The sequence below is a fragment of the Physella acuta genome, unplaced genomic scaffold (assembly GCF_028476545.2).
Source record: "Physella acuta isolate Inbredline_101_S28 unplaced genomic scaffold, ASM2847654v3 ptg001693l, whole genome shotgun sequence".
Lineage (NCBI taxonomy): Eukaryota > Metazoa > Mollusca > Gastropoda > Physidae > Physella > Physella acuta.
In genome coordinates, this window is record NW_026733206.1 from 160,871 (window position 1) to 178,126 (window position 17,256).

The 17,256-nt window shown below is 34.9% G+C and overlaps 2 protein-coding genes across 3 annotated transcripts; both read left to right on the plus strand.

The window, feature by feature from the left end:
- The first annotated feature begins 904 nt into the window (after positions 1-904).
- LOC131929920 (uncharacterized) lies at positions 905-6,121 on the plus strand. Its single transcript, XM_059286310.1, has 3 exons — positions 905-985; positions 4,469-4,711; positions 5,905-6,121. The coding sequence occupies exons 2-3, from the start codon at positions 4,482-4,484 to the stop codon at positions 6,017-6,019; spliced, it is 345 nt and encodes a 114-aa protein (XP_059142293.1). The 5' UTR covers positions 905-985; positions 4,469-4,481; the 3' UTR covers positions 6,020-6,121.
- Positions 6,122-6,902: 781 nt separating this feature from the next.
- Positions 6,903-15,625, plus strand: LOC131929921 (uncharacterized). 2 transcript variants are annotated; one of them, XM_059286311.1, is made up of 3 exons: positions 6,903-6,983; positions 14,175-14,429; positions 15,233-15,625. In XM_059286311.1, the coding sequence occupies exons 2-3, from the start codon at positions 14,188-14,190 to the stop codon at positions 15,345-15,347; spliced, it is 357 nt and encodes a 118-aa protein (XP_059142294.1). In that variant the 5' UTR covers positions 6,903-6,983; positions 14,175-14,187; the 3' UTR covers positions 15,348-15,625. The 2 variants fall into 2 exon arrangements, with proteins under 2 accessions (XP_059142294.1, XP_059142295.1); XM_059286312.1 differs by having other exon boundaries at positions 6,947-6,974.
- Positions 15,626-17,256: the final 1,631 nt, after the last annotated feature.

The window sequence follows — 17,256 nt, forward strand, 5'->3', positions numbered from 1 at the left end:
CACAGTGGAAAAATTGTATCTAAAAAATACTCTAAGATAATTAACACAACAATCTCAACTTTTGTTACGTATTTAGTTAAATACGCGGTAGAAAAGTTAATTATAAAGAAATTTAGGCACATTTAGCCGTAGGCTATTCTCTGGTCGGCCTCTCCTCAGTAGGCATTGTCCGAACATATTTTGTGTTGTTGACGTTATGCGTCAATGACAGCCTTTGAACCTTGTCGGCTTTCTGTTTTGATCCTAAGTTTTGTTAGGTAATGAGCGTGATAAATGTGGGCAGTAAAGGTGGTTGAACTAAACATAACTATTGTTGCCATGAGTTGAGGGCAGCAAGTCAGATGAACGTACCATTTCACGGTAATTTAATATTGGTATTAAAAAAAAAACACGATGAAAAACGTAGACTTAGGAGCATTATATTAAATGCTACTAATATTAAGTTTTAAATAATTACAATCTACATACTTCATAATAAATATTTTAGATGAATTATAAAAATTCCTATGCGTATACAGCCTACACACATTACATTTAATTTAATTAATCCTAAGTTAATTTGCACTCTCTAAATATTTAATACATACTAGTATTATCAAAAATCATGCAAATATAATTATATTTGTGACTTTTTTCCTGTAACTTTTTTTCCTGTTTTTTTTCCTGTGACTTTTTTTTCCTACAATCAATTTGTTTTCTAGATGAGTTGCTTTCTCCAGCTGAGTCTCATTTTGTTTTCTAGATGTGTTGTCTCATTTGCCCGGGTGTCCGAACTCGAGATTTTTAATGAGATTTTTTTATATACGCCTCACCCTTGCCATTAGTTAGACTAAATGAAAACGAATTTGCGACATTGCACATCAAGACGCTGCGCACAATTTAATGTGGTTTGGTCACTAATAGTGCATATATCCGTTCAGTGAAACTTTGTTTTGACGTTGGCATCACAAGAACAGGACAGTTTTTTTATTAGTCGGTGACTTGAGTGAGATTGTGTTTTTTAAATGTCTTTCAGCTGTGTACTAAGCAGTTGGCCGTTCATACACACACGCACTCTCTATCTCTCTCTCTGTCTCTCTCTTTCTCTCTCTCTCTTTCATTTTGTCTTTTGCATGGGCATTTAGATCGATCTAAACTTCAATAGGCGGTCTAGACTCTGGCACGAAAAATGTTTTCATTTGGTTTGGATGTAAAAGCAATAAGGCCAGAGAATGAGCCCCAGTGCCTTTCTGGCTAGCTAGAGCTCGCTATCTCTAGACCACTAACTAGATGATGTCCGTTTATCCAAGCCTTTGTAAATACGCTTTTTAGAGGAAAAAAAATTGTGCTAGACTAGAATGTACATTGATTAGGATTGATATTTTAAAAGTATAAATTAATTAAACTAAAAATGTGCCCTTAAATAAAAATAGATAGCAAGTCATAATAAGTCATATAGGCTATATCCGAGTCAGTGGCGTAGCAAGGATTTTTGGGCCCCTATGCAAAAAGTGTTAGTGGGTCCCTAAGAGGCGTAGCGACCCGGGGACAAACTTTCGATTTGCACCCCCCCCCGACTTTCGATTTGCACCCCCCCCCCTCAAACTTTCGAAAAAGGGCCCCTATTTGCCTTGGGCCCTATGCCTTGCTTACGCTAGCTTTATGGTAGCTACGCCACTGATCCGAGTAAACATTGTGTAAAAGATTACTTAAACGGTCAATGAATAATCGTAACTATCTGGTAAAGATCCATTCGAATCTTTAAAAGTTGATCAATTCTATGATTGAGTTGTGAGAACAGTTACCTCATGTTTATAGAACGGATTATCCTAGCAACACTAAATCGTGTGTCATGTTTATAGAACGGATTATCCTAGCAACAGTAGCGTACGCAGGGGGGGGGGAGCAGGGGGAGCGGCCGCTCCCCCTCTGGCCATTTTTAGCAAAGTGGCGCCTTTTTGGAAACTTTTTAAACTCAAAGTTTTAAACATTGATATTTGTTAAAAATTATCTTTGGTCGGCACATTTGAAACGTAAATCTCTGTGAATATTGTTTTTTTAATAACCGGTAAAAGGTGTGTGAGCAATACTGTGATTTAACCCATACCTTCACATTATGTTAAAAATTATCATTAAAATACACAAAAAGTCAGTGCTATTTAATGTGTGCATGATCTGAAATATAAGACCGATATTTAGGTTATATGTAGGCTATTATTACGAATGTTTTACTTCTATAGTGAAAAGCTGGATTTTATACCGACTCTGATTTAAAACAAGTTAATTAAAACGTCTAGTGACAATTTTAGCGCAATTTCCTTATGTTATCTAAAAATAGCTCTGTCGTAGCGTAAATCAAGAGCAGGGTTAGTAAAACCATTGGTTAGTTATTAAAACGTTTTTTATTTTAAAACAATTTCAGTATTTTACATGTTTTATTTACAATAGAGTTACATGACTAAAAACCATTGCGCGCCTAGCTACTGAACGTGATGACGAAGCCATAGAACGTGATGGTGCAGCTATTGAACGTGATGACGCGTGTGGTGTGGTTGGAAAAAATGCCTACTAATTCGGTCCAAATTTTAATTAATTCAAAAAATGTTTTGTGACCAAACGAAAGGATATTTTTGAAAACTTTCTTCGGCAATATTGTTCTAAATTATGGCAGGAATCGATTGGTACATGTTTCAAGTCGCTAAGTGGTCTGGTTGCCGAGATATGGGCCACAAACTGCTTTTTTTCCGAGGTTTTTTGGCTTTTCTGGGAAATACATGAAAGAAACCCGGAATTTTTATGGCCTATGTTCATCCTCGTAACTTGCTTAACATAATTGCTTTTGGAACTAGTCATCGATATTGCTTCGTTGAGGAGGAGATACGACTTAAAGCTGCGGACACACATCCATCCATCCATCCATCCATACATTCATACATCCAGAAATGACGGGTTAATAAACGCAATTCTCCAGAATGGAAATTGCGCTAAAAACTTTCATTATGCTGTGATACTTTTGCATTTATAATGACAATATATTGAATTAATTATTTAGACAAATAATTTTTGTAAAATCAAATAGTGTTAAGCTACTTTATTAGATTCTAAAGTAATTATTGACTTGTTTTGATATTTATAATAAAATGTGTAGAAATATACATATTTATATTAAGATATTGATTATTTCCCCTTTTCGCTAGTCTTAATAGATGTCCCAGGAATTATTATGTAATTTCTTTTACAAGAATTACGTAACAGATTATGCCGCGTTCATTGTTTTTGGTTGTAGTGTGTTTATATATATATATATATATATATATATATATATATATATATATATATATATATATATATATATATATATATATATATATATATATATATATATATATATATATATATGTTTTTGTTTAGAGTGATACTATATTTTTTTGCTTCGTCGGCCTACATTGTGTGTTTTTTTTAAATTTCTTCCGAGTGCTTATTTAAATTTATTTTACATCATATCGAAGCAATAACACACACACACACACAAACACACACACACACACATATATATATATATATATATATATATATATATATATATATATATATATATATATATTTATATTTATATATATATATATATATATATATATATATATATATATATATATATATATATATATATATATATATATATATATATATATATATATACTTATATAGAAAATATTACAAATTCGGCGCCTTTTTTGCTATTTCCGCTCCCCCTACAACGAAAACCTGGATACGCCTCTGCCTAGCAACACTAAATCGTGTGTCATGTTTATAGAACGGATTATCCTAGCAACACTAAATCGTGTGTCATGTTTATAGAACGGATTATCCTAGCAACACTAAATCGTGTGTCATGTTTATAGAACGGATTATCCTAGCAACATGGATCGGTGTGGTTGACTCATGGCTGCTAAGCCGAAAAGTCTCGAGTTCGAACCCTTGGGCAGATGAGGCTCGTTAGCTGGGGACAGCCACTCTTCTAGGAGAAGCAAATCCAAAATCTAACAACTGCTGCCTTGTAGTTTGTTCTTGGTAGGACAAAGGCTTTGGAAGCAAATCCAAAAAGAAAATCGGAGTCTATGGCCTCAATGACGCATAAATCATGTTTCATGTTTATAGTACGGATTATCCTAGCAATACTAAAGCATGTGTCACATTTATACTGCGGATTATCCTAGCAACACTAAATCATGTGTCACGTTTATAGAACGGATTATCCTAGCAATACTAAATCATGTGTCACATTTATACTGCGGATTATCCTAGCAACACTAAATCATGTGTCACATTTATACTACGGATTATCCTAGCAACACTAAATCATGTGTCACGTTTATAGAACGGATTATCCTAACCACACTAAATCATGTGTCATGTTTATACTAGGGATTACCGTAGGCAGTCAAACTTCCGCCTGGCGGTAAAACGCAATATGTTTGTCCCCTTTCAGTCCTGCCTGAAGAATGTCTTTACTGCGTCAAGCCATAGCTCAAGCCAGTTTGGTGTACAAGGCTTTCTCCGCGAGGGTGGGGCAGAAGATGGCAGCGTCTGCTGTCCAGCCGCAGATAAGATCATCCTTGGAACAGTCTAAAGAGGATCGAGTGGCAAAGTTGAAGGAGGAACTCAGGTACCGCCAGAAGCTGGCCAAGGAAGACAATGATATGATCATTCATTACAAAGGCGTGTTAGAAAGGTAAATAGTAGCAGGTGATGTTAGAAAGGTAAATAGTAGCAGGTGATGTTAGAAAGGTAAATAGTAGCACGTAATGTTAGGTAAATAGTATCACGTGATGTTAGAAAGGTAAATAGTGGCACGTGATGTTAGAAATGTAAATAGTAGCACAAGTTAGAAAGGTAAATAGTAGCGCATTATATTAGAAATGTAAGTAGTAGCACGTGATGTTAGAAAGGCAAACAGCACGTGATGATAGAAAGGCAAACAGCACGTGATGATAAAAAGGTAAATAGTAGCACGTGATGTTAGAAAGGTAAATAGTAGCACGTGATGTTAGAAAGGTAAATAGTAGTACGATATGTTAGTCTTGTCTAGAAACAAAATGATGTTAGATTAATCTGTTTAAATAATGATGTTGGAGATGTCTATTCAGAAAATGATGTTGGTCTTGGTGGGCCTTTGATGCTTGCCGGGATGTTTATTTGTTATATATATATATATATATATATATATATATATATATATATATATATATATATATATATATATATATATATATATATATATATATATATATATATATATATATATATATATATATATATATGCATATATATAATAGCGAGGTCGGTTGTCACCCGGTGCGGCACTTAATGGTGTCACCCCCCCCCCCCCCACCCACAGGCGTATCGACCCTTCCCGGGGACAAATTTTCGATTTGCAACCCCCCCTCAAACTTTCGATTTGCACCCACCCCTCAAACTTTCGATTTGCACCTCCCCCCCCCCCCCCTCTCCTCAAATTTGTCTCTATATATTTTGCTATTTTGTTGCCTTGGTGTTGCCCCTCTTAATGGTGTCACCCGGTGCTGTCCACACCCCCGCCCCCCCCCCCGCTACGCCTATATATATATATATATATAAGGGATATCTCCAATATATATATATATATATATATATATATATATATATATATATATATATATATATATATATATATATATATCACATAAATGTACTATAGTACATATAATTTATCGGCACACGTAAAGTACAAAAAATATACACACAGGGACAAATCTCATTAACAAATGAACAATACACAAACAGACTGAAACACATGACAAATAATAGAAAACCCAAAGCAACTCTAAATAAAACAAAAAGACATAATTTGAACAAAAAATTACTTCAACGCTTTTGTTATTGCAGAGACCCAAAAGACAACGGATCAATGAAGATAATCTCAAACGCGAGGAAACGGCTGAGTGTTACAAATCACACCATCGATAAGATACGAAAAGAGCTCACGGATTTAGGAGCCTAAGGTTAACTGCAAGGAACATAACGCTCAATAGAAAAACTTGACCAAAACTTTTTCAACGCACTGGGCTAATGTTTAAATAAATGCCAATCAAACGATTAAAAAGAACGGTGTATTGATGCTGTATTTTGAATTTTAGGAGAAGTTGGTTTACAAAACATCAGTAACTTGATGCATTAATGATTTGGACATCTCTATTTTAAAATATAGCTCGCTTAATTGTCTGCTGATGCTCTTGCAATAAAATGTAAACAACTATAAATAATATTTTACTGGTTTTTAGTTTTACATTAATTAAGTTTTTTTTAGTTTAGGTTTTAACTTGTTTATTTATGTTAATTTAAATATGTTAAATAATATATTTTAATTCGGTTTATTTTATTAGGTTTATTTTCGCTTTTTCAAAAGCCTTAAGAATTTAATTTATATTTTTTTTATAAGGCAGCATATTCTAAAAATGCTTAGATTCTAGACAAAAATTAAACTCCAGGAATTGTATTCAGGCTGTCAAAGAGTGTAAACTATAGTTGTCAGATTTTCAAAACACTTATTTTAAATGCATATTTTGTAGAGAGTCAATGCCCACATTCTCTAGACAAAGAGCATCTACAGAAACTACGACTTGTTTTCTGTCTGAATGTGCTTCAATAGCTTTAACTCAACCTCAAGCAATCTGCAAGGCAGCAGTTATTTCTTGGTGTAGTTTTTATTCCTAGATGTGTTACTGTCACCAGCTAATTAGTCTCGGTATTCCTGACAAAACTTGTAGGGTTTAATACCTCCAATCAAGTAAAGAACCACTGCATTAGACTAAATGAAAAGAAACTTTGGACTTTGCGCATCAAAACGCTGCGCACAATTTACTGCGGCTTTGGTCAATAAAAGTGCAGATTTCCGTTCAGTGAAACTTTGTTTTGACGTTGGCATCACAAGAACAGGACAGTTTTTTTATTAGTCGGTGACTTGAGTGAGATTGTGTTTTTTTTTAAAAATGTCTATCAGCTTTGTATTCAACAGTTCGCCGTTCACATTCTCGTTCTCTCTCTCTTTCTCTTTTTTTTTCTCTTTGATATTGGGATACCTCTAAATTTTAATATAGTCTAGGTCTAGAATTTTGGCCCAAAACAGTACACTCAGCGAAAGATATTTGGCCTTACATTGTTTACTTAGGGATTACTGTGCAATTCTTCTGTAATATTGGTCCAGTAGAATAATTCAGAAATATAGAGTTTAGAACGAAGACGAACAAGATCAACTATAACACTGTTACAGACGGCATCAGTTTGTAGAGTCAGGTTTTTTTCCCTAACACATCCATGTTAATGTTATAAGCTGATGCTGGACCCTAATGTTTCCACCTGGTTTGGATGTAAAGCAGTTTGGTCTAGGGTCAGAGGCGTAGCTATATGGTGGCGGTGGGAAAGGGGCGCCGACCCTAGTGGGGGCCAAAAGGGTGGGGAAAAATTTATAAGCTGATTTTATGCTGCAGTTTTGATTAATAAACAACAAGAAATGTAATGCCTACACGCCTTTACATACTGATATAACTGTGTTCTGCCTAGATAATTATAACATATACTCTTAAGAAACAGTGACCGGCAAAACCGCTTTCCAGCATTTCTTAGAAATGAGGGCGGGGGGGGGCGCTTTTTTTGCGACTAAAATAAGAAGAATTTACACTAGATTGGTGAGTCGATAAACGTTACATCTTATAAAAGAAACCAATTGTATTAAAGCATATTGTACGATGGTTTAACCGTAAAATAGGTTAGTGACTTTTATCAAAATAGTGTAGGGGGGGGGGCTTTTTCGCTAAATAAAATCGCAATATTACACCGGATTGGTGAGTAAACAACCTTTAGCACTTAGAAAGAAACTAATCGTACTAAAGAGCATTGTACGATTGTGTAACATTTTTAAAAAGCTAGTTACGTTAAATCTCACTATAGAAACTTTGTCTAAGATGGTTGAGAGGTGTGTGTGTGGGGGGGGGGGGGTTGCTTCGCGAACAAAGATCGCAAGTTGTTGTACTGCATTGGTTAGAAGATAACTCTTTTAACACTTAGAAAAGAAAAACTATTGCATTAACGCGTAATGTACAATTGCAATAGCAGTTTTGTTAAGAAATGACGCGACTAGTTCTTTGTGAGGTTCTTACGATTCTCTCAATTTCAACGTGAGAGATCAGATACTTTTACTTGATTGCATTACATCTTGCCTGGATCACTGTATTAATGAGAAATACATATAACGGATTCTTGAATCGCTAATCAATCAGTAAAATAGCATACGGTTGGAGCGGGTTGGCGGAAGACGATACTCTTGCCGAAATTTTAAGAGCTAAAAATATTAGTTTATTGTACCAAATATATCACCTTTTTATTGCTTGTTTCATAAAAAGAACTAATACTGCAGTTTAATATAGTTACGGCTACTAGACCTACTAAACGATGTAAAAAATGGTACGACATCAGCTGATGCTTTGTTACTTGGTTCAACCTAACTGATAATTTCAAACTGTAATACACTATTATCGAAATTATAATAAAGACACGACTAAAAGTAGACCAAATACACTTGTACTTTTTACAAACTACACTCTAAAGCAGTGGTTCTTAGCCTTTTTGAAGGTACCGAGCCCCACCAGTTTCATATACGCCTTCACCGAACCCTTCTTAATAGTTGTATCGTCCACATTGACAAAATGAGATCTAAATCATATGTTGGGTGTGTGTCTTGACCTCCGCCTAAGCTCTGAGACTTACATACCAAACCTCGTGGGTTCTGTCGAACCCAGTTTAAGAACCACTGCTCTAAGCTCTTTTGATTTTCTTCTTTTTATTCGTTTCGGTTTCCTAAGGAGCACAGACGTAGGCGACACTTGTTCAATTCATTTGATTTTTATGAAGATTGAACCTTGATAATCCACCCTCTCTCTATTTCAAAAGAGTTTCTTTAGACATTTTTGTCTCCTTCTCTTCCTCTTTCCCCGTGGACTTTATACCAGCACCTACTTAGTGAAGCTGATTACTGATATTGCGCGATAACCACCACGTTTTCCATGCTTTTATTTCATTCTCCACTGTCTGTAATCTAGCTTCGAGCCATACAGTAAAAGAGACTTCACATTTAGCAATAGATCCTGATTAAATTTTTTTGACAATTCATTTGAATTCCTCATTGGCTTAGAATGTTTAAACTCGTTTTATTGCTGCTGGTTCTAATCAGAAAGTCATGGGCGGTGCCACTGTCATTAAACTGTTTATTACTGTTTCTTCAACCAGTACAATTTGTTCTGCATTTGTTGTTTACTGTGTGCGAGAAGTCAGCGCATGTCTGCGAAATTCAAGACTTCGAGCTGTTTTGTTCGTTGGATTCCAGTATGTTTCTTCTAGCTTGTTTTTTTATACAATCAACCAGTCCAATAAATACCTATGTCGTATTCCAATGCGTACAATAGATGTTACTGATAAGTTGATCTTGTATGTCACTTGTATGACCTTATTCTAACAAACTTATAATCCATGTACCATATCACAACAGAGGTCATTCCAAAAATAGAACATAAAAGGCTGGTCTAAATAAATTACCGCTTGCTACAAACCACCCTCAAACTCAGACCAGGTATATTTTATTTCTGACATTACTAATCTTTTGTAAAAGAAAAACGCATCTTAATGGTAATTTAATTGGCGTCGAGTAAAGTTTTATGGAACGAAAACCATACAACGCAATTATTAAACCTTTTCCGGACTGTCGCACACACCCTTACACACACACACACATACACGTTTACACACACACGTATACATATACACGATTGCTCACACACACGAATACACACAAACACACACACACACACACACATATATATATATATATATATATATATATATATATATATATATATATATATATATATATATATATATATATATATATATATATATATATATATATATATATATATATATATATATATATATATATATATATATATATATATGGATGGGGGTGACCGCTTATATAAAGGTCGCCCCGGGCGCCGGGAAGGGTCGCTACGCCTCTGGTCTAGAGCTGTCTTATTGTGTCGTGCCGTAGTGCCTCTCTAAGTAACCACAGTTTGCTATCGCTAGAACACTAGCTAGATCATTTCAGTTTATCGAACTCTTTGTATCTGTGCTTTTAAAAAATATATTTAAGAAAATGTTATATGTTACACTAGAACGTCCATTGATTAAGAATACTTTTTACTTTCTCGTATATACGAAGTATAGAGAAAGTCTTGTAATCGTGGGAAAAAAAATCGAGATTTTTACAAATCTCGACGTTTTACACCTCACTGATACGGAAAAACATAATTTTGCAATCTTATCCGTATGTCTGTGTGTCTGTGTATGTGTGTGTCTGTGTGTAAACTCGATAACTTGAGTACCGTTACAGCTAGGTTGATGAAATTTCATATATAAGTATTTTATCAAATCGTAGATCCGTATCAACGGTTCCATGAAAAATGATCTCAGGACAAATGATCTCAGACAAAATATCTCAGACAAAATATCTCACGGACAAATGATCTCAGGACAAATGATCTCAGGACAAATGATCTCAGGACAAATGATCTCAAGGACAAATGATCTCAAGGACAAAAGATACCAGGACAAAATATATCAGGACAAATGATATCATGGACAAATGATCTCAGACAAAATATCTCAGACAAAATATCTCACAGCAAAATGTTGATAGTATGTACAATGATTTTAGTTCATTTGAATTTTTTTTTTTAAATTGACTGTCAATATGGTTTTGTTTACTTTCTTTACGCATCATAATTGTGAATAAAATGAATTTGTTAAACTTAACAAACCATCAAAAGATTTAAACTTAATCTTTGTAATGGCATTTGATTTGAAAAAATAAAAATTAAAACAAACTTTCTCCTTTAGCCTGAAAGGTATGATAAATGATAATGTATAAAACAAAGTAACGGTAACTATACAACAATAATGTTTAAAACATGCGAAATATCTTTCAAAAATGTTAATGGGTCTCTAGGTTCGTAACGTAAAATTATTGTTTTTATTGCATGATCAACACAAACATAACGTTTACGTTTCTTTGCTGACAATACATCGTTATGATCACACCTCTTCAATACTATGTGATCATGTATTGTGTGAACTCTTGCTCGACATGTTCTAACACCGCGATGACCGCTGTTTGTCTTAAATAAGCATTTGTGACCTGATTACTAAGGTGTGACCGACGCCTAACTATTGAATTTAGCTATTAGTTGTATTGTTCATGGAGGGCGGATGTCTTTCCCTTAAGGCATGTCTCTACCATCAAAGCGGGCTGCCACCTTGATACGAAGGTGTTTCTCTATTGTTATTTCATCCTCTTTGATCTAGTTTCGTCCACCTGACCTGGTTGGATTGTCTATCGAACAATTTCTTTAATCTTCTATAGTAATAATCCTAATTTAATAATGCAATATACAATTTTAAAAGTGTAATATGATAAATTTATACGGCAAACATTTCTTACAATTATCATATAGGCCTATAAACAATATCAAACATATTAAACAAAACCATACGACAGTTAATAAAAATTGTTCAGATCAACTAAAGTCACCCAATACACTATTAAAATTTAGGTGTGAGATATTTTGTCTGAGATATTTTGTCTGAGATCAATTGTCCGTGGTATCATTTGTCCTGATATATTTTGTCCTGGTATCTTTTGTCCGTGAGATAATTTGTCCTTGAGATCATTTGTCCTGAGATCATTTGTCCGTGAGATATTTTGTCCGTGAGATATTTTGTCTGAGATATTTTGTCTGAGATCAATTGTCCATGGTATCATTTGTCCTGATATATTTTGTCCTGGTATCTTTTGTCCGTGAGATAATTTGTCCTTGAGATCATTTGTCTTGAGATCATTTGTCCTGAGATCATTTGTCCGTGAGATATTTTGTCTGAGATATTTTGTCTGAGATCATTTGTCCTGAGATCATTTGTCCTGTCACCGTATCAACTTTTGAGCGATTTCCAATAACCGAAAATGGTACTTTTTCTACTTTTAATTTTTCAAAAGCTTAATACTGGAGTATTATTTCAGAAAGATAAAGGAAATTTTACATGTAAGTAAAAGATCTAATTCTCTACCTTCTGTCAAATTTTGAGAAATTTCCTTTGATTGAAAGTACTAATTTACGCTATTTCCGATTTCTCAAAAAAGGAATGTAAATTTATAAAGTACTAATAATATTCCGCACTATTATGCACGTTTTATTTGGCGTTCGCTTGGTGCGCAATTTTTTTTTCTACGAGATTCTATTCTATTTTTAAATGTTTAAATAATTAAAAATCATGTCTATATTCCGAGTTATATAAGAATATTCGAGAAAGTTTATGGGAGATCACTTCCGGTTTATTTAAAAGTATAAATAATGTAAACGTAAAATTTGCCGTAAAATTCATACATGCTATATTCGAGTAAACATTGTGTTAGAGATTACTTGAGCAGTCAATGAATAATCCTAACTACTAGGAAAAGATCCATTAGAAGCTTTAAAAGTTGATCAATTCTAGTAGTGAGAGCAATTATTTCAAACGAGAAAAATGGCCCGTTGAGGAAGGGTACAACGGGCGCTAGGTTGATAGTGCTGTCTATTTTCTAGGTACTTTAATTTATACTAAATATAGTCATAGGCATATCCCTAAACCATACACCTAATCTCATTCATGACAAAAGTCGCATTTAGAGTTTCTTTCAGGCAACTCTACTTGGGAGGAGGGGGCTTCGCACCCCCCCTCCCCCCCCCCACACACAACCTCCAAAACATGACTACTGTCCCATTCAACGAAATATTATTATATACTTTTTCCAGTGTCCGCACCCTCCCAGAAAATTCTACCCCCGCGCCCGAAAATTTCAAGTACCCCCACCCCTCTCCGGGGAGGAAAAAGTCTGAAAGAAACACTGGTCGCATTTGTAGATCATACAAACTAAAGGAAGAATCTGGGCGGGGCTTCGCCCCTACCGGAAGTGTTGTTTGAAAAAAAAAACTGCACGCTAAACGCGTTTTAGATTAGAAGAAGTTCCTCCCTCCGAGGAGGAAAAAGTCTGAAAGAAACACTGGTGTCGCGCTTAGCCACTACGCGAAGAATTGCATTAAAGAAATTGCAAGCAAACCACTTTTTAGATTAGACACATTAATTAGGCGGTAATTTTATTATAGAGTATCGATGAGGAAATTTCTTTTGAGTTGGGGAGGGGGGGGGGGGGGCTCAGACGTTCTTACGCGGGGGTGGGGCTTCGCCCCTACCCAAAGAATTGTATGAAAGAAACTCTTCACGCAAACCACTTTTATTAGACAAAATTGCCTTTTTATTCAATGTTTTCTCGAGAATCAATGACGTCATATTACTGTGTGCACTGTCCGGCTTGGTATTATTTTCTACTCTATGCTAAATGTGTCGACGTCATATTTCGTTTTTCGAATTACTATGCATGTTTTTAATTTGCTTGTGTTTTCTCTAGAGCGTTCTTGTCAGATACATAGATACACAGACAGCGAAACTATTAGTATTAATTTTTATTTTTCCGTATGGCCCCACTAAATCATGTGTTTTGTTTATAGAACGGATTACCCTAGCAACACTAAATCGTGTGTAATGTTTATAGAACGGATTATCCTAGCAACACTAAATCATGTGTCATGTTTATACTACGGATTATCCTAGCAACACTAAATCATGTGTCATGTTTATAGAACAGATTATCCTAGCAACACTAAATAATGTGTCATTTTTATAGAACGGATTATCCTAACCACACTATATCATGTTTAATGTTTATACTACCGATTATCCTAGCAACACTAAATCATGTGTCATGTTTATAGAACAGATTATCCTAGCCACACTAAATCATGTGTCATGTTTATACTACGGATTATCCTAGCAACATTAAATCATGTGTCATGTTTATAGAACGGATTATCCTAGCAACACTAAATCATGTGTCACGTTTATACTTCGAATTATCCTAGCAAAACTAAATCATGTGTCATGTTTATAGAACGGATTATCGTAGGCAGTCAAACTTCCGCCTGGCGGTAAAACGCAATTTGTTTGTCACCTTTCAGTCCTGCCTGGAGAATGTCTTTACTGCGTCAAGCCATAGCTCAAGCCAGTTTGGTGTACAAGGCTTTCTCCGCGAGGGTGGGGCAGAAGATGGCGGCGTCTGCTGTCCAGCCGCAGATAAGATCGTCCTCGCGACAGTCTAAAGAGCAGTATAAACAGGAACGCATAGAAAGGTTGAGGAAGGAAATGAGGAACCGCCTGAGGGATCTCGAGAATGATATGAATCTGATCGAGTCTCACAAAGACACGTTAGAAGTGTAAATATCAGCACGTGATGTTAGAAATGTAAATAGTAGCACGTGATGTTAGAAGTGTAAACAGTAGCACGTGATGTTAGAAATGTAAACAGTAGCACGTGATGTTAGAAATGTAAAGAGTAGCACGTGATGTTAGAAATGTAAATAGTAGCACGTGATGTTAGAAATGTAAAGAGTAGCACGTGATGTTAGAAATGTAAAGAGTAGCACGTGATGTTAGAAATGTAAACAGTAGCACGTGATGATAGAAAGGTAAATAGTGGCACGTGATGAAAAAAAGTCTAGAAACAAAATGATGTAAAATAAACTGTTTAAATAATGATGTTGGAGATGTCTATTAAGAAAATGATGTTGGTCTTGATGGGCCTCTGATGCTTGCCGGGATGTATATATATATATATATATATATATATATATATATATATATATATATATATATATATATATATATATATATATATATATATATATATATATATATATATATATATATATATATATATATATATTTAAATTTATTTATTTATAACATATATAATCATATGGGACCCGGACGACGGTTCATTCGGGCATTTATCTGTGTGGAATTTGTCGTAGACCGTCATCACTGAAATAGACTATACTACATATATATGACCACATATTAATAATGCAAAATATATACCGGGACAAATCTCATTTACAAATGAACAATGCACGAACAGAAGGACACATGACAAATATAGACAACCCCAAGTAACTCTAAATACAACACAAAGACGTGAATTGAACAAAACATTAATTTAGCACTTTTGTCATTGCAGATACCCAAATAACGAAAACGCGATAAAGATGATCAGAATAGCACAGAGACGAGTGAGTCACACACGTAGCGTCATGGCTGAGATACAAAAAGAGCTCACGAATCTAGGAGCCTAAGGTTAACTGCAAGGAACATAACGCTCAATAGAAAAACTTGACCAAAACTTTTTCAACGCGCTGGGCTAATGTTTAAATAAATGCCAATCAAACGATTTTAAAAACAAAACGGTGTATTGATGCGGTATTTTGAATTTTTTAAAGGAAAAGTTGGTTTACAAAACATCAGTAACTTGATGCATTAATGATTTGGACATTTCTATTTTAAAATATAGCTCGCTTAATTGTTTCAGTACATCTGATCTGCTCATGCTCCTGCAATAAAATGTAAACAGCAATCAATTGTCTTTGACTGGTTTTTAGTATTACACTAGCCGTCCCGGCCAGGCCCTGCACTGGCCTCTGTGAAAAACCTATCTGTAATGGACCGTGACTTGTGTGTTTAGTAATCAGCATATACCCGGCATTGCTCACCCTAACCACAATCAACCAAAACCAAAACACAAAAAAACCTCAAACATAACACAAACGAAAACAGAAAAACAAATACAAACGAAAACACATATGCAAACACAAACCCAACCACAAACGCAAACCCAACACAAACACAAAGAAAATACAAACATAAACGCAAACAAAAAGCAAACGAAAACAATCCAAATCCAAACACAAACCCAACTACAAACGCAAACCCAACACAAACACAAAGCAAATACAAACGCAAACACTAAAGCAAAGTTCTCACAGTGTAACCCGGGACGCAATATCGCACCATGCCATGGCGCCGACAGAACAGCTTAGGTAACGACTATAGTGCCCCAACTTATTCATAGTCTTTTGCACTCACTTAAACGAACGTAGGCGCCATAACGAACACGGGAAGGTCCCGTGGGCCAAAAAGCACCTTGTCGGAGCGCCGGAGGATGTCTGGATTTGATTCACTTAAAGACTATAGTAACCTTTCTTATCCATGGTCTATCGCATTTTTTGAAACGAAATTATGCACCACAGAGCTCACGGCACCAAATCGAACCCTTCCGCCGGAGCGCCGGCGGACGCGCCTGTTTCAAGTTAGTGAACAATTCTCAAGCTTATCCACAAACGGAAAGAAGTAAGCATAGAGGACATTTAGGAGCTGGTTTCTTAACTGTTATTGATTAAAAAAAGAATTAGTAAACAGTAAATATACAATCAATAAAATGTAGCATTTAAAATACCTACACCATTGCAACCATCGATCATTATGTAATTATTTTTTTCCCAACACCAAAACAAAGTAATAAAAAGTAAATTCTCCCCCCCCCCCCCCCCGATGTGATGATATTTTAAAGGGAAGTAATTGTATTTTCCTAATTTATCAATGAAAGTAATGAGTGCTAAAGGACTAAATGTAAATAATTTCCAGACACAATTAGAATTGTTGTAAAGGGAAATACATTTTCTTTAATTTTGTTTAATGTACATGCAGTCAATTAACACAATAAGTTTAGAAAATGAAAATTGTTTTCTAACACCTTCAATATTAATTTTTTTTTAAATCATTAATTTAGACGATGCGATCGATTGGTACACACACCCCAGCGTTGCTATATCTGTGGCAAGTGTGACAGATATTTCAATGAACCTGAAGATTTCGATCAACACTTGTTAAAACATTTTAAACACAAACCCTTTAAGTGTGAAATGTGTGAGAAGGCTTTTACGTTGAAATGTCATCTTAAAGTGCATATGAGGCTACATACTAGGAATCTTGTTTACAAATGTAATTTATGTAATTATGCAACAAACTTAATGAGTGGGATTTTAGATCACAAAAGAGTTCACATGAATATTAAACCATACAAATGATTATGCTTCTGCTTCTCAAGGTGCTGTTGTGAAGCATATTTGAATACACTCAGAGGAAAAGCCATTTTGTTGTAATTTATGTGATCAAAGGTTTACTGTAAGGACTAATTTACAAAAGCAT